The sequence below is a fragment of the Zootoca vivipara genome, chromosome 8, assembly GCF_963506605.1.
Source record: "Zootoca vivipara chromosome 8, rZooViv1.1, whole genome shotgun sequence".
Lineage (NCBI taxonomy): Eukaryota > Metazoa > Chordata > Lepidosauria > Squamata > Lacertidae > Zootoca > Zootoca vivipara.
In genome coordinates, this window is record NC_083283.1 from 36,384,490 (window position 1) to 36,405,460 (window position 20,971).

Consider the following 20,971-nt stretch of genomic DNA (forward strand, 5'->3'; position numbering starts at 1 on the left):
ATGAAAGTGCAGTATCTATGCCTTAACAAATTATGCTTGTACTCCTGCAATATAGATCTGTAACGCTAGCATAATTCAATAATAGTTCCATTAAGCATCGCCAAAATGGACCGTGTAGAAGATTTATTTATTTGACTTGTTAGCATCTCATTACAAGAGTCTTTAAGCAGCTTACAAAAAAATAAGAATCAAATGATAAAAAATACATTACAATAAAGCCATTACATTGACTGTTTATAGGACCCAGGCCACTGTGCATATTGCCTTGAATGTTTAAGTGCTCTAGTCATGACTGGCTGCCCTTTAGATGCTTGCTTACGTGCCTTTCTTGCTTCATGGTGCTTGTTACTTCTTTAATCATCGCATACATATGCTTAATTACCTAGGTAAATACAATCAACTTGAATGCTGCATATACCCTGCTGGCATCAGGAACAAAAGAAGGATCTATTAGTATCTGGGATGTTACTACTGCTTCTATCTTGCATCAACTTCCATGCCATTCAGGGACTGTCTCTGATGCTGCTTTTAGTCCCGGTATGTTATGTTAATGTCTTCTAAAATATATACATTGTGAAGAAAAATACTTCAGTCTGCTGCAAGATAATTCAAATACATTCGTATTGAATTTGTACATATCCAGTGTGACCCTATGCATGTTTATTCAGAAGCAAGCTCCAGTGTGTTTGGTTGGGCTTACTCCTAGGTAAAGTGTGTGTAGGATTGCAACCAACTTGCTCCCCTCTGATCAGGGCTTTGTAATTTTAGTGTGTATCCACCCTCACTTTGCAGTCGTACAAAAGACCGGAAATGAAGTAACCCATGAAAATTGGTAGTAGCTTGCCTACTAAAACATCCTAGTGTTAAGTAATTTGTATTGCATTGTTGGCCTGAAACATGAAATCCATAAAATAATTTTGTTTGCTTAAAAAAACCTTTCTGCCAAGTCATGTAGAGATGTTTTGGTAAAGCAAACCACCAGCTAAGTTGGATTTATAAACACCCTTACAGTTGCCTATGGTTGTTTAAAAATAAAAATAAAACTCTGCTAGTTTAGATTATTTTCAGAGGAGTTATGCTGATGCCTAGGTGGAGATGGTTTGTTCTTTATGCAAACAAGTAATTGATAAAGCTGCCTATTTTAAAGACTACACAGAAAGGGTATTAATACATAACATTGAGCAAGTGTAGTGTTAGTGAAACTGTAAACACAATACAGGAACTGTACACTCAGTTATTACAATGTAATGTTCAAGTGTAGAGTCTATTTTATTGTGTACAACCATTGATCTGTACAAATCAGTGTACACTCATATACTGTAAACAGTTGTTCATGTGTCAAGACAGCTTGTATCTGTATTCAGTGTCCTAGTTGAACAAGCCTCCTGTTGCACCATGTGAGTTGAGTTTTGGCATTACAGCCTATATGCCATGCAGTGGGATTTGCTCACTAGTAGCTAACCATAGAACCTAATGGGGCCCGTTTTAAATATGCATGGGAATGGACTGCATGTATTTTGTGGGGTTGACTTAAATAATCCAGAGCAGCTACCTTGTTTCACAGATAGCCGGCACCTACTAAGCACAGGAGAAGATGGCTACTTTAAAGTGACAGATGTGCAAACTGGAATGATCATCTCTTCCATGCGCTCGGAGGAACCCCAAAGGTAAGTTTTGGAATGCACTGCTGTTTCGTATAGGGATTTTCTGTAAAATCATGGATAGCCATCAACAGGGACGTAGCCAGGATCAAAATTAGGAGGGGCAAGGGGCCAAGGCACGGGGGGGGAGGGGCCACAGTGGGGCAAGGAAAGCCATGGTCGTTCAGGGGCGAGGGGGCGCCAAGATCAGCCCGAAATCGGGCTGTTCCGATCCCCTCAACCCCCTCCGTGATCGCCGGGGCGGGTGGAGGGAAAGCTGGCTTTCCCTCCACCCGCCCCACAGCCAGCAAGGGAGAAGGGAGACGTCCCTTCTAGTCGGCTGGCTGTGGGGCGGGCGGAGGGAAAGCCAGCCAAACGCTTTGCGCGGCTCTGGGGCTTTCCCTCCACCCGCCCCACAGCCAGCCAGGGAGAAGGGAGACGGCACCGGGGCAGGCTGGCCACCAGCGGCCCTGCTTCTAGGGGGGGCAACTGCCCCCCTGCCTACGCCCATGGCCATCAACATGCACACCCTCCAGATTCTGTGTGACTTCCATGAGTCTCAGGCAGCATGGTCAATAGACAAGGATGGTAGGAGTTGGCTGCTCCTGAGTTAGATCAAGTTATTCCAATGAATTCCATCAATATTGGTCTGTTTAGATCAGGCATCCCCAAACTTCGGCCCTCCAGATGTTTTGGACTACAATTCCCATCATCCCTGACCACTGGTCCAGTTAGCTAGGGATCATGGGAGTTGTAGGCCAAAACATCTGGAGGGCCGCAGGTTGGGGATGCCTGGTTTAGTGAAAAACATCACTTTATGTGATGGTGTGCGCACATATGCATGCATGGATACTTATATAAGAATGTATTTTGTGTGTAGCATTTGCTCAAAGGGTTTAATATGTATGTCCAGTATTGTTTCAGATTGGATGGGAAACTGTGTGTTGAGATTCCTACATTGCAGGGGGTTAACTAGATGACCCTCAAGGTCCCGTCCAACTCTACAATTCTTATTCTGACAGTGGTGCTCACAGGATAGGCTGAAGTATTCTCATTTGGAATCTTCCAAGTACTCAAAATTTGACTTGCAGTCTTGAGTAGCCAAGTGTATTTATAATGGGTTTAACCTTCTTATACTGTACATGGGTACCTAAAGCAAATTATGAACAAATAGTAATACAGTTTACCCCTCACCAAATGGACACAGGGTAGGTTACAAAATGTAATTTGAAAACTGATTATTTTGGTAAAAAATGTTTTCTAGACCTTGGGCACACAGAAACTGCTTGGCTAAAAACGAGGGTGAGGGTTGGTGTTGAGTAGCATTGTCTGACTCAGTTGTGATCTAACAACTTGCTTTTTGCAGATGTTTCAAATGGGATGGCAACACCGTCTTATCAGGAAGTCAGTCAGGAGAATTGTTGGTTTGGGATATTGTTGGAGGGAAGATAGTAGAAAGAATTGCAGGACATACTGGTATGTGTGAAATTCTCAACTGTTTAAAAATCTGCAAGCACACTTTGAAATATTTTAAGTAGTGGGATATTAATATGCTGATCCTGGTTAGGATGTGTTTGAATGTATCATACCCTGGGGCTCTGTTTTATACCTTAGAACTTGATGCGAAGTATTAAGATCTGAGCTTGCTCATTTTCCCTTGCAACAGCCTGAGAAACAAAAGGCCAGAATTCATCAAAATTTGGATGTATAGCTGTGGCTCTAGCTCAGGCATCCCCAAACTGCGGCCCTCCAGATGTTTTGGCCTACAACTCCCATGATCCCTAGCTAGCAGGACCAGTGGTCGGGGAAGATGGGAATTGTAGTCCAAAACATCTGGAGGGCCGAAGTTTGGGGATGCCTGCTCTAGAATCTGAAATGGCACCTGAAAGTTGGTTGCAATGATGTGCAACCTGATGGTCTCTGGATCAGGGCCTATGAAGATAATATATATGCAGAGCTGCAATAGTGTGTAGTGCAGCTCTAGATGATTATGGTCAAATCTAGCAATGAATTAACAAAATTAGACCAAGATTTAAAGATGAGGATAATAAATGGTAAGTGAAACAAGTATCTGATGTACACATGTCTCTTTCCTAGGTGCTGTAACATGTATGTGGATGAATGAACGATGCAGCAGCATAATCACAGGAGGGGAAGACAGACAAATCATGTTCTGGAAACAGCAATACTAAAAAGTGCCTTCTCACTCATATGGATATTTTAAAGTGAACTTTTTAAAGGACCTTCTTCACAAGTAGCAATGCCTGCTGAAGTTCAAAGAGCTCTAGCTCCATTGCCTAGTTGAACGCTGCAAATATTACTTGTATTTCCTTATGAATGTTATTATTGCCTGAAATGCTTGTCAAATAAAGACTTATTTTTCAGTAACCAAAGCGGTTCTAACTTGCAACTGCAGTAATTTACTTAACATTATTTGTCTATATTTTCCACAAAATGGATAAACCTCAGGCCTTAGCAAAAAAATAAGTGTATCCTATCTCTGAATGTTATCCTGCTCATTACAAATATCTCTTTACTAGCAACCTTGCTGCTAGAGACAGCATGAACCACTGCCATTTCAGATGTTGGACTACAACTATCATTCCTGGCCTTTGGCCCTGTAGGTGTGGACTGCTGGCTAGTCCAACTGCATCTGCAAGCCCTGCTCTAATGCTCCTTTTAAAGCATCAGGATTCCCTTATGTAGAGAAGTACTTTTTAATATGAACATAGCAGCATTCATTACCTGTAAAAATGGGGGTTAAGGCCTTTGTGTTTATACAATCCTACCTTCTAAAGTCCTCACCAGCAGAATGAAATGGCTGTGTAATAGGGACCAGCAATGTAAACAACTTCAACCATTGTAGAAAGCTTTAGAGTCTTGAGCAGCAGCCTTCAAAGAATGTCAGTTGCCAAATAGCTGTACATAAACTAATAAAATTCAGAAAGGCAAGAAATTAAGGTAACACTCTCTCAAAACTAAAATGAATCATGTTACTGTACATACTGTTCCAAGCTAGGCTCCACACCTCAACATGACAGCTCACCCCCCCTTTCCACTACTAATTATTGGCTTTTGAAGGGGGAAAGAAATTTAGGGACCTTAATCAGTATAGTTAGAAAATGAAAACCTTGTTTTTCAGACTTTATTTCTGTTTAATATGGTTAAGGCAACATAATTTAAGCACATTAGAACAACTTGTAAAAGAGCAGCAGTAAGACAAAACCTAAATGCTCACCTGTGCTATTTAAAATGTCTATGGAATGATACGTTATGCTCAGTTTAACTGGCATGCTTTGTAAACATGGTTACTAAAATCAGCAGTTAACAAGCACTACAAGTCATAACTGTAAATATCCTTCCTAGCAGAAGGTAGTAGAAAAAACTAATTCGTCTGAAAAAGTACAAAGGGCAGCAATGTGCTTGGATCACAGATAGCAAAAGACACAAGACACATTAGTTTTCATTCCAATGGCTTATATAAAGTGTTGAATTAAACAGTATAACTCTATGAAAAAGTGTTATACTGGTTTTTGCCAGACAAGTATAAGGCTACAAAATTCAAAGTTTGAGCAAGGTTGGATTGTGACATTCCCAGCCATCATAATGTAAATACTCAAGGCAGTATATCTGCTTTGGGCTTAAAGAAAGGCTCATGTGCAGAACATAAAAGTTGCAGACTAAATAGCCCATGTTTAGCGGAGTTCTCATTACAGATGTACCCAAAAACAGATTTCTAGACTTCAGGGATGGTGTGATCCATCAGGTTTTTCATAATGCTTGAAGCCATCCTGAAAATAATAATGAATCTTTAACAATGTGTAAAAATCAGATTAATTCCAAAGCTGCAAAAGTATCACATCAAGGAGTGCAACACTTGATTCATTTGTTACAAGGCACAAGACGGTATGCTGTAAACTCAAAAGCTGAATGCAAACTTACTGCAGCAGCGTCTCAACCCATTTCCTGGCAGCAAAAGAAAAAAATAAAGTTCTACATTCCTTCACTCCTAGAATTAGTTTTAGTGCCAATAACAATTTAAAATCCATAGTGGTATGACGCATTTATAAGCTTCATTCTAAGCTGAAATTTGCTTTTTCGTTTTGAAATTTCAGGAAGCAGCTTGACAAGAATAGTTAAAGATTTTCAGACTCTCTGCCATTGTTAGCCACATTTGGAAAAGAGTTTAACACCACATGCATATTACATTTGTTGCTATTTATTCTAAAGATGCTGCAAATGCCTATTATTTTAAGAGATTGTTAGTCTATTTAAATGGAGAAGTATTTTACACGTACCTCTTGATTATGTGTTCAAAAATTTGAGAAGGCATGATAGTGATGGTCACCACGTTTCCAGCTGATGTTAGTATGTCTGCAATTTGGGCATCCTATGAAGCAAGATAGAAAGTCATGAGCCATCTCCAACTCCTCGAAAGATTCCATCAACGGTGTCTCCGAAAAATTTTACACATCACTTGGGAAGACAGGCAAACTAATATCAGTGTACTGGAAGAAGCAAAGATCACCAGTGTTGAAGCAATGATTCTTCAACATCAGCTTCGTTGGACTGGTCATGTTGTGCGGATGCCTGATGATCGTCTTCCAAAGCAACTACTCTATTCCGAACTTAAAAATGGAAAGCGTAATGCTGGTGGTCAACAAAAGAGGTTTAAAGACTGCCTCAAGGCAAATCTTTAAAAATGTTGTATAAACACTGACAACTGGGAAACACTGGCCTGCGAGCGCTCCAGTTGGAGAACAGCCTTTACCAAAGGTGTCATGGGCTTTGAAGACACTCGAACTTAGGACACAAGGGAGAAACGTGCTAAGAGGAAGACACGCTTGGCAAATCTACACCGTGATCAACTCCCGCCCGGAAACCAATGTCCCCACTGTGCAAGGACGTGTGGATCCAGAATTGGAAAACAATCTTATTCGGTTACGAGTGGTTGCAGAAGAAGAAGAAGCTTCCACAATAGTTTTAATTGTTATTAGCGGTCTTAAGCACTATTGAGGTGATAAATTCTGTACACATATACAGGTAGAGCTGGACTGGGGAATGTGTAACTCTCTTGATGTTGCTAGACTACAACTCCCAATACCACTAGCTATACCATCTGGGGCTGATGGGAGTCCTACATCATCTGGAGGGCCATAGGTTCCCCATTGCCTGAGGTAGTAGTGTAAACAGCCCCTTTCATAAAAAGCTGGACTATATTCTGGAATGTAGTTTGCTAAATTAAATGTCTAAGCTCTCACTTTATCACCTACAGCAGACCCACAGCTGCCATCATTGCCTTTATACTACATGCTACTGGTTCTTCCAAGCAGCAGAACAACTAGTAAGACAAAAATTATGTGTTAATGTCACTAAGAATGTACAATTCTGTTTAACTTCCTTTCTCTAGCCTGAGGAACCAGCAACCTTTTTGAAAGAAGAGAGCCTGATCTATGCAACTCTAGCAGCAAGAATACTTTGTGGGGCAAAAGGATCAGGATGTTTTAGCTGCTGTTGAATCTTTCTTCCCCAGAGAACCATGGAAGGTGGTTGAAGGTGCAATGGCCCCTGACAACACACTCCCAGGGACCACAGGATTGCAGGTCCTATTTTCTACCAATCAAATAAATTTATATGAACAAGCTTTTGCATGTGTCTTCTGCCCATTTATAACAATATCGCTTCCACTTTTCAGAATGCATTACTTGCTGAGTGTGTGTTATCTTGCTTGTTACTCACCTTCAGGCCAATTACATTCTGACCATTTATTTCACAGATGTTGTGTTCTGTCAGAAGTCCATTTCTAGCAGCAGAGCTGTCCTTTGCTATTGAAGTTATCTTTCCATTTTTGAATATAAAGCCAACATGCCCAGTACTATCCTTGTGCATGGTAATAGTTCGCTCAAAAGGCCTGTAAGAAAAACGAACAATTTATTGTTTGGAGTATTTACTTAATGTCCTACATCACTAACCTGTATCCAAAGGTATTAGGCTGTGTACACTTCCCAATTTTACGATTCTGATTCTATGACATGGCAGTTTAAAGTAGATTCAATACATCCCATGTGTACATGCCTTTTGTGTCATCCATGTGACACTGTCATCATCCAAGCAACATCCTAATTAATCTGGATTCTCCCAGTCTATAATTAATATATACAGTGGTACCTTGGTTCTCAAATTAGTTCTCGAAGAAATCGGCTCCCAAACGCTGCGAACAGGGAAGTAAGTGTTCCGGTTTGCGAACGTTTTTCAGAAGCCGAACATCCAATGTGGCTTCCACTTGAGTGGAGGAATCGGAAGTTGCATCTTGGTTTGCGAATGGTTTCAGGAGTTGAATGGACTCCCACAACGGATTAAGTTCGAGAACCAAGATACCACTGTAATCCAATGTATAATCCAGACATAGTGAAGCACATTGGGCAGCTGGGCTTTTTCGTATGTGGTGTGTGTGTGCTATTCTGCTAGTGCTATCTATCGCCGCACATCCTACTTCTGTAAGCAAGGCACTACTTGGTAGGCTGCTAGCAGAGCCAGGCATGACCCATAAATTAAAAAAAAAAAAGTTTTATCAGATGTTTTGTGCATGTCTGGTATATTGGAAATAAAATTGGCCGAATGCACAGGGAACCAAATATTTGAAAAAATGCCCACAATGGACCTGAGTTTTCTGGAACTCAGGGAGGGTGGGTAAATATTAATTTAGGGGAGGAGACAACACATAGCGCAAATCCCATCAAGCACCAGTCACTTTTGTGGACTGGAAAGCACTTGGGCAGATGAACATGTACATAGAAAAATCAGACCTTTGTGACCCATGGGCATATTAACAATCCTTTGTGTGCACAACCTTAGGCCCTGATCTTAAGGAAACTGAGGTTTAAAAAAACAAAACAAAAACCCAACACATTCAACTTCTAGGCACTCCTTAACAACTATGAAACCCCAAAGACATCTAAGAAGGTATGTAACATTTCTGGAGGGTTTACCTGTCACGGATGATCATTGAAATTCTCTCTCCAGGTGCTTGCTTCAGAATTTTGTGGGCTTTATCAGAGCTCCAACCTGCACAGTTTTCACCGCTAATTTGCAGAACCTGGTCCCCAAACCGCAGGCCAACTAGTGATGATGGAGAGTTGGCCTGAACCAACTGGACAAAAATACCCTAAACACAAAGATACGTCCACATATGAAAGTAAATTAACAACCAGTGCATTTAGAGAAAACATGCAAGAGAAGCACAGTGAAAAACGCAGAACACGTGCATCACATACACATTTGGCAACAGCTACCATTAAAAAGGGGGTGGGGTAGTTTTGGTTTAAATTAACATGCACGTACATTTCCTTTTACTGTAGAAATTATTAATTAATAAACAAGATATCCAGCCAATATTAGACTCTCAATAAAGTTGAATAAGCTACAAAGTTGATTATCTGTGGAAGGGCTCCATTTAAGAATGCCAATGATTTTTGGCATGCTTGCTGAGGCTGATGGGAGTTGAAGTTCAGCAACATGTTGACAGCCACATGCAGACAGCTTTCCACACCTGCCACATACTTTCAGCACAGCATTATGAGTATGTATTAAATTAGGAATCGTTCACCTGGCAAGTATTTGTGCATGGCTTCAGTTGACAGGGCTCATTATGTGAATCTTACCCTGTATGTTTTGCTTAAAATCTGTTTTCCTACATGCTCATGTTGAGAAATGATCCAAATATGATGAATATCCACACTGTATTTTGATTATTTTTAATGCTTTGATTTTTAAATGAAAGTGTTTTATTATATTCTTACTTGCACATCTGTACAATATTTTATATGATTAACAGTTTTAACATGACCAAATAGAGAAATAAAAATAAACATTTAGTGAAACATGCAGATTCAGCCATAAAATTAACATCTGAATTAGCAATTATATAGCAGCTTGACTGTGTTCAGCTCTAGATAGCTGAAATTAATGGGTCACTTTTTATTTTTAAAAAATCAGATTTATCATACATACATTGTCCACTGATTTAAGACGAAGTCCAATTTTTCCATCCTGATCTTTACACAGTATTACTTCACGGATTCCTTGCTTAATTTCTGCTCTGCGAACTCCAACATCATTTCCAGTTACTGGAGCCACCATGTAATTCATTGCAGAAGGGCTTGCAACAAGCTGAGAATTAGAAGACCTTAAAATAAGTAGACCGTACAAACTGGCAGAATCAAGTCTCATTTATAGGCCGTTTCTTTAAATGGGACAAACCCATGAGTGACTTCAGGACAACAATTTTGTGTGTTATAAAAGTTATATTATTTTAGAATCCTTAGGATCACAGGTATTGATGGGAGCTTGTTTAGTCATTTAGTCGTGTCCGACTCTTCGTGACCCCATGATGGGAGCAGAATCCATCAAACTGGGTTTCCAAGGCAGACTCATTTGATGCACACCAACCTACAGATTGGGGGTTGATTTCAAAGTTGTTGGATTCCTTCAGCCCTAAAGCAAACTGGGAAATAATTCACTGCAACTAAAAGCAAACAAAATATCCCCCACCTCTCCACTTTCCTCAAAGCTCTGGGTGATGACTCGTCAGTTTGGTTTAGTTTCTCAGAAAAGCTGGGTAAATCTGGTGAGTGTGTTTGCTTGGTTTTTTTAAAATGTTGCAACAGTGCTTCTTGGAAGGTTTGAAGCTCCCTGCTATGACTTATTAAGGGCACAATCTGACTCAGGACTTGAATCACCCCAATTTGTATCATTTGGGGTACAGAGAGGATTGCACACCCCTAATATTTCAGATCTTACTTTTATAATGTTCTAAATATGGAGAAGATTGAAATTAAAAAAAAACCAAAGAAGATGCATCTTTTCTTTTATTTAAACAAAACACAAGGAAACCTAAATTAGTTGATACTTACCCCCTGAGAATTTACAGCAGGCACCATTGCCATGTTTCTTTGTATCTCTTCTTCATTTAGGCTTAGACCCATATACTGGGCAAGTTCAGGATACAGTTTGGGATACAAGTCTATAGAACGTAAACAAAAACAATGTTAAACTATTACTATTATTTAGAGCCTATTATTTACAGGTGAGAAGTATCAGACTGGAGCAATCCTATCCTCCCTTAGAACATGCTGACAGTTATCACTGCACTTGGAGCTACTGGATTTACATATTGAAAGCTTATTAGGATCACTGACCATCAACTCTCAATTAGAAAATCCACATAAGGATTTTACAAGGTGGCCCGAGGACTGCCTTTAAAGAAAAAAACTTTTTTAAAAAAGTTAACAGCTGCTTCAAGCGGCCACAAAGCACAGCTGATGCCAGATATGTTGAAAATAGGGTTTCATATGCCACTGGGAGCAGTGACATACCTTCCCTCCCAGGAACAGCATATGCAAAAAAAACACGTTGCCCTGTCATCACATCCCAATGCTCCTGGGGCAGCAGCAGCTAGACTTTCTAGCCACTTGGAAAGGGTATTATAGGTAAGAAGAAGACAACAACATTCATTAGAAGGCAGTTCTCAGGCTGCTTCATAAGTACTTTTAAATAATATTGTGCAGGGTTAACCCCCCCCCCAAAAAAATTAATTTCACACATTTAATGCAGGAGCAGGATGGAACAGAAATCCTTATGTACACATGCAAAAGTAACTCAAACAGATTTAGACCGACTCATCCATCCCTACAAGCCCCCAACTCCATTTAATTCTCTTTAAAGCAGTTATCTTTATACAGCCTATCCTTATAATTTCCAGAGATCAATAAAAACCTCTCACTTCAAATCAGTGAAATAAATAGTGCCAAGCCTTTGTTTAGCTAGAACTTGTGTTATGTCTACTGACTTTTGTTAAGGTGGTTTTTTTGTGCAATACATATTTAGCTTCGGCTACCTCGTATTTTCTTAGCACTAAAGTAACTTACTTCCATGTTGAAGGGTGGGTGCTGAGGCTTCAGATAAAATTGCTGGATTGGCTGGGTTTGAAGCAAAAGATGTCTGTGCCTGCACAGGAAGATGAAGTAAAAAACACTTTACAAAGTTTATAAACAGATATAATTCTATAATACAAGAGGCATGTGGGTTGCATAGCCAAAAACTTTTAATTATGCCTTTAGGTTACATAAATACTGTATATCTTTAGTTACAAACCAGTATGTTCCAGTTGTTAAGAGTAACAAGTTACATTACGATGTTTGCTTGCTCACAAAACTATGTAAATTTCAAAATGAGGAACTTATTTTCAAAACAATTTTCTAACATGCTTAGGATTAACTTTGTTTGAGAAGTGGCACTTAATAATGCTGGAGGAAACACATGCCTTATTCTATAATAGCTACTTTTATCAAAAGCAAACGCATATTGAATGTGTACTACAAATACTTCTAGTCGTTATCCTTTGCTTTACTTTTGAGTTTCCATAATACAAATTTGGAAATTTATCTGATAAATAAAAACAGATCAGGCTCTAAAGAACTATACTAAAGAATTAGTTGGGACCCATTCAAATAGTGCAGGCACGTCCAACAGGTAGATCATGATCTACCGGTAGATCACTGGATGTCTGTGGTAGATCACTGATAGATCACTGGCTCTCCCCTCAGAAGCTCAACAACTTTGAGCCAAAACCCTAAAAAACTGGGACTTTCCTTCTCCCTAAAAAAAGCTCAACAACTCTGAGCTGACCCCCCCCAAAAAAACGGGGGTAGATCACTGCCAGATTTTAATTCAGAAAGTAGATGACAGCCTCTTGGGAGTTGACCACATATATATACTTGGAGAGGCCTAAACTGTCAGAGTTCACACTTAGTATAATTATTATAACAGCAGAAACTATGCACATAATTAAAGATAATCTTTATACAAGAATATATATTTTATGTGCTGGTCTAGAATATACAGAAAGACGTTTTTCAGAAATAGAATTTTCAAATGGTTACTGTTTTGACCTTCAGCAAACATTGGTTTCCCCCATAAAATATACTTTGACATACCTGAATTACTTTGTCCACCTTCAAATCCTCCAGGGAAGGGTACAGCGACATTTTCACAGAATTAGCCTGAAAGAAATAAAGCAAAAAGTCTTAAAATGAACGAGCAAGTAGCACTTATATGTATTTTGGGTACAGAATTGCCTAGCATAGCTTTAAAAATGTTTTTAATCCCTCAGAAATTTTTACTTGATGCTGAAAAAACTAACTTTTTTCAAGTCATATCTGTGCACCATGTAAATTACAGCACAATTCCATGCAAACTTACTCAAAAGCATGTTCAGCAATATGCAACAGGTCTTACTAGCAGGTAAACATCAATATGATTGCACTGTTACCTATGCTTTACAGCACAAGGAACTTGCATGGCACCCAAGACAGTCTTGACAGACACAGGGGAAAGATTAACCTTTCCATTCCTTGCAATACCCTCTTATGCTGTCTCTATGCATACCAATGCCCTTTCACACTGACAGAAGTATGGAGAAAGTAAGGCTCTCTTGTATCTATTGGAATTCCTTCACATGCATGCTTTGCACCTGCGCCTGAGAAAATTGAGCCTCAGTTTTTTAAATATATGTTAGTTATCCTATCCTAGAATGCACATCACCTAGAAACCTGTCATGTAAGTCATGCACTTTCCATTACAATATCTAATGCAAATATGCAGATCTGCAGCAGTCCAACAGAAATCAGATGTCCTGAGTGCTAGTCACTATTTGTAGGCACAAATGTATCTTGCAGAAATCTTTTCAGTTGTAATTTATGAAAGAGTACTGAAAGAGCATTGGGGAAGCTGAAATTTGTTCTTAAACACTATTTTACAGTTCAGGTTGTTATCTTTTCCCATCCATCCCACAAGAAGGGAATATTTGATTGCATATTGGAATCCTCACTTTCTGAATACAGTAGTAGCAAAGGCAGTCAATCTGAGCTACAAATGAATCCATGTTTTTACTGAGTTAATTTTACAGATTCCCTCCTCTCCATCTTTTCATCCGATACAAACTGACTGCACTGGGAGTCAAAGGGACAGTATAATAGAGTTGAACTAATAATTCTAAAACCTTTCATGGGGGAAACATGTGTTGAGATTCCTGCATTGAAGGGGGTTCGACCATCTGGATCCAACTCTACAATTCTATGATTCTATTACTCTCTCTTTCTACTTTTCTACTCTTTTCTACTCTTTCCTGGATAAGTTTTCCAACCATTTATTAGGAAGTATTATTCCTCCCCCTTCCCTATTAGGCTGGATCAAAAAGAGAGTTGCCTTCAACATGCCCCAGGATATGGATCAACAATCTACAAATATTGGTTTGATTTAATTAACCTTACTAAAAACTTATGTTTGAAAAGAAACACAAAAAATACACACTAAAAGCCAAGCTTCTAAAATATTTCAGGATTTGTGTGTAACCTAGGAGATAATTAGCCAGTGGATAAATGCTTGGATCATGTGCGTGCTCAACCCTCCTCCCCCACAAGAGACCTTGGAAGTTGTTTAAAAACACAATATTAGAAGCTCAATATTAGAAGCTGCAAATCAGGAAATGTACCACAAGGACCAAGAGGATACCAGCATGCTTAGAGACAAAAAGGCTTCCTTCAAAAAATGGTCTTGTCCAAATGAAGAGAACAAGAAGGAACACAAACTTTGACCAAAAAAAGTGCAAGCAGACAAAAAGTTCTTAAAATATATTAGTAGAAGGAGACAGGTGAATGAACAGTCTATATTAGTAGTAGGAGACAGTGCTACAGAAGGATAATAAGATTGCAGAGCAGCTGAATGAACTCTCTGCATCTGTTTTCACAATGCTAGACATACGACAGATCCCAGTGCCTGAACTAACTTTTACTGAAGGCAAGTCTGAGGAACTGAGCAGATAATGGTGACGAGAGATGTTCTCGACCTTACTGACACAATAAAAAGTGACAAATTGCTGGGTCTGGATGGCATCCTACCAAGAGTTCTCAAATAACTCAACTGTGAAATTGCTGATTTTCTAACAAATGTAATTTATTCCTCAGATCAGCCTCCATTCCTGAGGACTGTAGTCAATGTAACACTTTAAAAAAAAACCAGACTGGGCAGGAAGAGAGGATCCTAGAAATTAAAAGCTAGCTAGCTTAACGTCTGTCCCCAAAAAAAAACTGGTGGAAAGATAAAATAACCAAGCATGTAGAAGAACAAACCTTACAAAGCCAGCATGGCTTTTCCAAGGGCGAGTCCTGTCTAACATATGACAATTCTTTGAGAGCGTCAACAAGCATGTAGAGGTGATCTGGTTGACATTGTGTACTTGTACTTTCAAAATGCTTTTGACAAGTTATCTCACCAAATATTCCTGGGTAACCTTAACAGTTGTTTAATAGGAGGAGAGGTCATCTTGTGGATCAATAATTGGTTAAGTAGCAGGAACCAAAGAGTAGGAATAAATGAAGAATTCTCCAAATGGAGAAGTGTAGAAAGTGGGAGTCCTTCAAGGGTCAGTATTGGGACGTATGCTTTTTAATGTATTCATAAACAATTTAGGGTAAGGAGTGAGCAACCCAGTGGCCAAGTCTGCTGATAACACTGAATTGTTCAGGGTTGTTAAAACAAAAAGACATCCTGAAGATCTCAAAAGAGAATCTCTCCAAACTGAATGAATGAGCAGTAAAATAGGAAATTCAATTCAATGTAAACAAGTGTAAAGTGTCAGGGTAAAAAACCTTAAGTTTCACATGGGGTCTGAACTGGCAGTGACTGATTAGGAACAAGAGAGTTGGAAAAGGTTCAGAAAAGAGCAACCAAAATGATCAAGAAGGTGGAGTGACTCCCCTATGATAAATGGTTGCAGCATTCGGGACATTTTAGAGAAAGGTTGAGCAAGAAATTACATGAGAGAGATGTTTATAAAATATATATATATGGTATGGAGAAAGTGAATGCAGAAAATGTTTCCTCTTTCTCTCATATCACAAGAGTGCATGCACATTCATCAATGCTGAATACTGAAAGATTATGGAACTTGCTCCCACCACAAGAGACAGTAATGCCCACCAACTTGGATGATTTTAAAAAGATTGGACAAATTCATGAAGAATAAGATTACCAATGGCTACAAGCCATGATAGCCATGCTCTGCCTCCAAAGTCAGAGGCAGTGATGTTTCTGAATATCAGTTGCTACAGGAAGGGAGAATGCTCTTGTGCCCAGGTCCTGCTTGCAGGTTTCCCACAGGCATTTGGTTGGCTGCTGTGAGAGCAGGATGCTGGATTTCACATATTTTTTAAAAAATGACTTAACAAATACAGCCAAAGTGTCAATTTATATTGAGGGAGAAAAAGTGGGGTTATGGGCAGGAGAAAAGTCTGCCAAAATATGAAGTACAACTTCATTCAAAAAGACTGTGTGTGTATGTCTTCTAAGTATACATTTGGAACGGACAGCACAGATCCTCTAAAGCTGCAATCCTGAACACACATACTAGAAAGTTAGCCTAATTGAAAACACACTTCCACATACAGGACTGTGTTAGATAGAATTCAAAAAGAAAACAATTCCCATTCATTTTTCCAGAGGGGGGTAGTTGTGTTAGGCTGCTCCAGGAAACCCAACAAGGAGTCTCGTGGCAATCAAATGTATTATGGCCTAAGCTTTTGTGGACTACAGTCCATCCCATCAGAATGCAACATCCACTAAATTCAACATCTCTGATAAAATGGCCTGTGGCTCAAGAAAGCTTATGCCACAATAAAATCTGTTAAGTTTTCAAAGTGTCTCAAGACTTTGTTTTGTTGTCATCGTTGTCATATCTGTGTGAGGTAAACACATGCAGATGAAGAACAAGGTAGGTATTAAATACTGTAACACGAAATAAAGGTTAGATGGATCCCTGTAGGGTTTGAAAAATTTCTACAACACTGTAAATACCAAAGATCCCGACTTTCAGAGGATGTAAATCACATGAGTGGAAAGAGCGCTGCGCCACTCACAGAAATAGGACTACATACTTCCTTCTCCCACCTTTAAAGTAAACAGTCTACGTAACAGGTAGGTGGCTGTGTTGATCTGAAGTAGTCCAAACAAAATAAAAAAAATTCTTCCAGTAGCACCTTAAGAGACCAACTGTTTGTCATTGGTATGAGCTTTCGTGTTGGTCTCTGAGGTGCTACTGGAAGAAAATTTTTTTATTTTGCTTAGTCTACGTAACGTAACGAAACCGAAACGACCCGAGTCTTGCTTCCTCCGCCAACCTCAACTTCGCTCTTTGAGCCAAAAGACAACACTCCCCGTCCCCGCGCTAAACCCCTTTATTGGCCCGACTCCTCACCTCCTATTCCAACCTTGTTCCCCGCCCCTCGATGGAGACGGAGATCCGCGTGGGCCGCCCGCCCTCCTTCCCTCCCACGGCAACGCCGATCAAAAGCCCGGGAGCCCCGCCAAGCTGCTGCTGCTCCCCCTTCGCCCTCGCGAGACTCGGGGGGGGGGGAAGGGGCTCAGAGCCGCTTCTGACGAGGCTTCCCGCCCTGCCACCCCCGCCGTTAAAGGGGGGCGCAAAGCACCCGCGCAGAAACCAGGGGCGTCGCCCCGCTACTTCTCGCCTCCCGAAGCCCTTTTTCTGACCCGAGGCGGGCCTCTGAGCATACGGAGAGAGCGCTTCCCAGGGCCCGGCCCGCTCAGCCGAAGCCAGAGGGGGAGAGGAGAGGGGAGTGTTTCCGTCTCAGGCGGGCCTGGCCGAAGCCCCCGCGCCGCTTTACCGAGGGAGGGAGACGCTGCTGCCCCCTCAGCGCCATTCAGGGCCGTCCCCGGCCCAGCCGCCAAGGAAGAACAGAGGGCCCGGCCCAGCCTGCTTCAGGCCTCTCGCCCGCCCGCCCCACTTCTCCCCCGTCCTCCCCCGACGGTGCCCTAAAAGGCGAGAGGCTCACCGAACAAGTCGAGGGCGACGGCTTCAATTCCCGGACCGTTAAGCGCAAGGCTGGCTGTAAGGCGAAGGCTCTTGCTTCAGCTCCTGGCGTTTCCTCTATGAAGAGGCGGCGTCGGCGTCGGACGAAACACAAGCCAGCTGGCGGAGAGTCTTGCGCGCATGCGCCACCAGCGGCGGGAGTGGGGCGGGCAGGTTAGAGTCACGCTGGTGGTTGTCTTAGGCAGGCTTTTTTGATCAGGCCTGCTCGGCTCACCCCCCCAGCACAAGTCAGCTATCTCAAAGCACGGGGCTTGCTTTGTGTACGTGTGTTAAGGCAAGGCTGGCCCAAGACATTTTGGCACTTGAGGCGAACCCCACAATTGCTGCTCCATCCCCAGGAGGGAAGAAGGGGTGAGGCAAGATCTAAATCAGGAACAAGGCAGGAAGGAATGTTGACATTGGGACCTGCTGTCCCCTGTGGATACAGCTGCCTGAGGCAGTCACCTCAACTTGTCTCATGGGTGGCCTGGAATAAAGATCTACATCAAGATCTGCTGCCCCCTGTCAATCCTGCTGCCTGAGGCAGCTGCCTCAACTTGTCTCATGGGTGGGCTGGCCCTGTGTTAATGTCTAGCTGCCAATGGAGTGCTCAGCTCTTTCATACACATAGGTCATAAAGGTGTACATGGACATAAAGAAAGGGGAGACCTTATAGCAACATTGGTCTGTGAATCACATTAATATATTTTGAACAGCATTTATCTTTGGCAAGTTCACTCACTAGAAAAATAATGGGACTTGGGTTCTGCAATTTCCCCTAAGTTCTATAAACCAGTCTCATGACAAGCGGCAAAGTTCCTCAAATTTCATGTCTGTTATTTATGAATCATTCAAATAAGAACTTTCATAATAGCAGCTGATTACTAAAGGTCACGGATTTGTAAAAGCAACCCACTGTTGATGCCAGTTTAACTTCACAGTATAACTGTTTTAGATAATTCTTTTTCACACATAAAACTAAAATTGATTTCATACTTACAATACTGTACTGCATCTCAATTTACTACCAGGCCAAGTTTACAATTTTGTTATTGACTTTTACTGCCCTAAACCAGTTATTTTCAACCTGTGTGCCATGGCACCCTGGGGTGCCTTGAATGATGATCAGGGGTGCCAAGAGCAACACTGTCCTCTGTCCCTCTTTCTTTACCCGCCTCCTCTGACACTCCCTTGCATCTCTGCCTCCCAAAGGCTTGCACAGCTGTTTATTGCATCAGCCCTGGCTATAAGCTCCTCAGGTGAATGGTGCCTCTGAGAGCTACCTCTCTTTGGGGTGACGGAGGGGGAGCAGCTCAGAGACCAGGGATGGCAGCAGCTGCTGCCTGGAGGACTCCTAAGGAGAAGAGAGAGGAGGCTGAGGGAAGACTCCGCAAGGGAGGGTCTTTGAAAAGGGTGAGAGGCTGCCAGCTCTGCAGGCAAGGGATGACATAACTGGGCTCCGGAATCCCACAGACGTGCCACAGAAAGAAATGTAGTTGGTTAAGGGATCCATGGATTCAAAAAATGTTGAAAACCTCTGCCCTAAACAACTTGGGCCCCTCCCTGATATATCTTTCCGTTTATTAAGTTATTTGGATGAGGCCCTCCTGTTGTGTTGCAGATTGCTGATGTTCATATTGAGCAGGGTCTTCTCTGAGTTGTTGCCCAGCTTGTAGAATCCTCTCCTTTCGGAAAGAAGATAAGCACCAGCTTGCTAAAAAAAAAAAAATACTTATTGGCCCAAGCATTTGATGGTTGTTGGTTATTGTAGATACTGCTGTCCTCTGGATTTAATGGCAGATTTTATTTAATTTGTTCTGTATTATTCATGGAATCAATTTAATGAAAGGTGCTATAGAGGTGTCTTAAATAAATAAATAAACCTCCTTCATGATCAAATTATATCACAGTTCTGGGGCACCAATGTTCTTGTGCAGGAGATATCAATTGTATTTGATGGGGAAGTGATGATATTAAATTTTGAGGGTCAGGAGAAAATGTGATTTATGTCAATCCATTACTGGATATTGCAGTCAGAATTATATTTTTCTTAGAAGAATCTGGATTTTTCTTACAAAAACTGAAGTATGGGTTGTACCCATTGAAATTGTTCCATCAGTGCAGTGACTCCCATCTACGCAATGGGGCTTTCTCTCCCTTTTCTCTCCCTGTGCACTTCCCAATTGAATTGCCATTACACAGGCGGAAGTCCTTGTGCTGATGGGGTGACTTTGCTGGATACTGCACTATTTCATTATGACAGCCTTACTGGTGACTCATCCTGAGAACAAGCTCACCTGCCTTCAGTACTGTACTTAAAACTGTATATCTAAACATCTTTCTTGTCCTTCAGAAACCTCTGACACAGTGTATCTCTGTCACACTAGAAACTGTAGTGTTCATCATCATCATCATCATCATGATAAAAATCTGAACTAATCTGTTGGGAATGTTTGGTCAGAAAGAATTTGGCATTTACATGCTCTTCAATTCTATTAAGTCTTGTGGAATTCAATTTTATACTCATTTACATACTGGTATTTTCTTTCTCCTTTATTGTGTCCTGTCACCCCTTTTCTTTCCCTCCGATTCTGAAGCTAGTTTTCTTTACTTAAGAAATTCCTGATGTTTCTATTTCCATTCCCATTATTTAAAAATGCATTCTGTTAAATATTTTACACCATTGAGTTTGCAGCTCGAGTGAACCACAGATACATTGTAACATTTGTGGTTTGAGTATGTCACATTTGAACTATTCTACCACCACAAAAGTGAATTCAGGACACTTGTAGATGGTTTATTTTTAAAAGTCTGTTCAGTAAACCCACAGTCAGTGGGAGGGGAGGCTTGCGTAAATATTTATTAAATGATTTTAGCTACATCCTAAATTTATAGATGTGTTATATATATAAACAATATGCAAATGAGGTGGGCAACAAAAGCCTGCTGTTTCTTGTGAAAAATAACACAATATAACACACATGTATGCCATATATATAATTGCAGGCAAATCTCAATTTGCTAAATCCCAGTTTTTTTTCAATGAGACTTTCAGGTGTATGATTAGACTTTCAGTCTGAAGTTGGAAACACTGAAACAAAAACATCAAGGACAAATGCAAATAGGATCTACGCCAAACTTGTTTCTTCCCTATCTACCCGCAGGGACAGGGAGGCAACCTGAATATTAGAACTCATGCAAGCAACCCTAGATTCAATCACTGGCATCTCAGAGATCATACAGGCTTTCCCAAGGTGGCATCCTTGAGATGTTGGATTCGCCTGAGGTCCAGCCAGCATTGTCAATGGTCAGGAATGATGGGAGCTGGAGGCCACCAGCTTGGGGGAAGCAGGAAAGAGCTGGTTCTGAGACATTGGATTGCTTGCTGCTAGAGTAGGCAATACTGTGC

At 41.0% G+C, this 20,971-nt stretch overlaps 2 protein-coding genes across 5 annotated transcripts in view; one reads left to right on the plus strand and one right to left on the minus strand.

Moving 5' to 3' along the window:
* The window catches only part of NSMAF (neutral sphingomyelinase activation associated factor), a 39,258-nt gene extending 34,228 nt beyond the window's left edge, over positions 1-5,030 (plus strand). For all 3 annotated transcript variants that reach the window (XM_035124773.2, XM_060277789.1, XM_035124772.2), the window contains exons 28-31: positions 387-537; positions 1,565-1,667; positions 3,007-3,116; positions 3,738-5,030. In XM_035124773.2, coding sequence (XP_034980664.2) covers positions 387-537; positions 1,565-1,667; positions 3,007-3,116; positions 3,738-3,832 — 459 coding nt within the window. In that variant the 3' untranslated portion in view covers positions 3,833-5,030. The remainder of the gene's footprint in view (positions 1-386; positions 538-1,564; positions 1,668-3,006; positions 3,117-3,737) is intronic.
* On the minus strand, positions 109-17,703 carry SDCBP (syndecan binding protein). 2 transcript variants are annotated; one of them, XM_035124774.2, is made up of 9 exons: positions 17,546-17,703; positions 12,635-12,700; positions 11,567-11,645; positions 10,553-10,662; positions 9,651-9,809; positions 8,630-8,805; positions 7,380-7,551; positions 5,939-6,030; positions 109-4,570 (listed from the first exon to the last, which is right to left on the minus strand). In XM_035124774.2, exons 2-9 carry the CDS (start codon positions 12,683-12,685, stop codon positions 4,513-4,515), a joined length of 897 nt encoding a protein of 298 aa, XP_034980665.1. In that variant the 5' UTR covers positions 12,686-12,700; positions 17,546-17,703; the 3' UTR covers positions 109-4,512. The 2 variants fall into 2 exon arrangements, with proteins under 2 accessions (XP_034980665.1, XP_034980666.1); XM_035124775.2 differs by having other exon boundaries at positions 109-5,431.
* Between the last annotated feature and the right edge of the window lie 3,268 nt (positions 17,704-20,971).

Coding starts and splice junctions, on each gene's coding strand:
- SDCBP (XM_035124774.2), bottom strand. CDS start 12,685: ATGTCGCTGTACCCTTCCCTGGAGGATTTGAAGGTGGACAAAGTAATT. Junction 10,663..11,566: donor ACCCACCCTTCAACATGGAA/GTAAGTTACTTT, acceptor TACGTTCTATAG/ACTTGTATCCCAAACTGTAT. Junction 6,031..7,379: donor AGAATGTAATTGGCCTGAAG/GTGAGTAACAAG, acceptor CTTGCTTCATAG/GATGCCCAAATTGCAGACAT.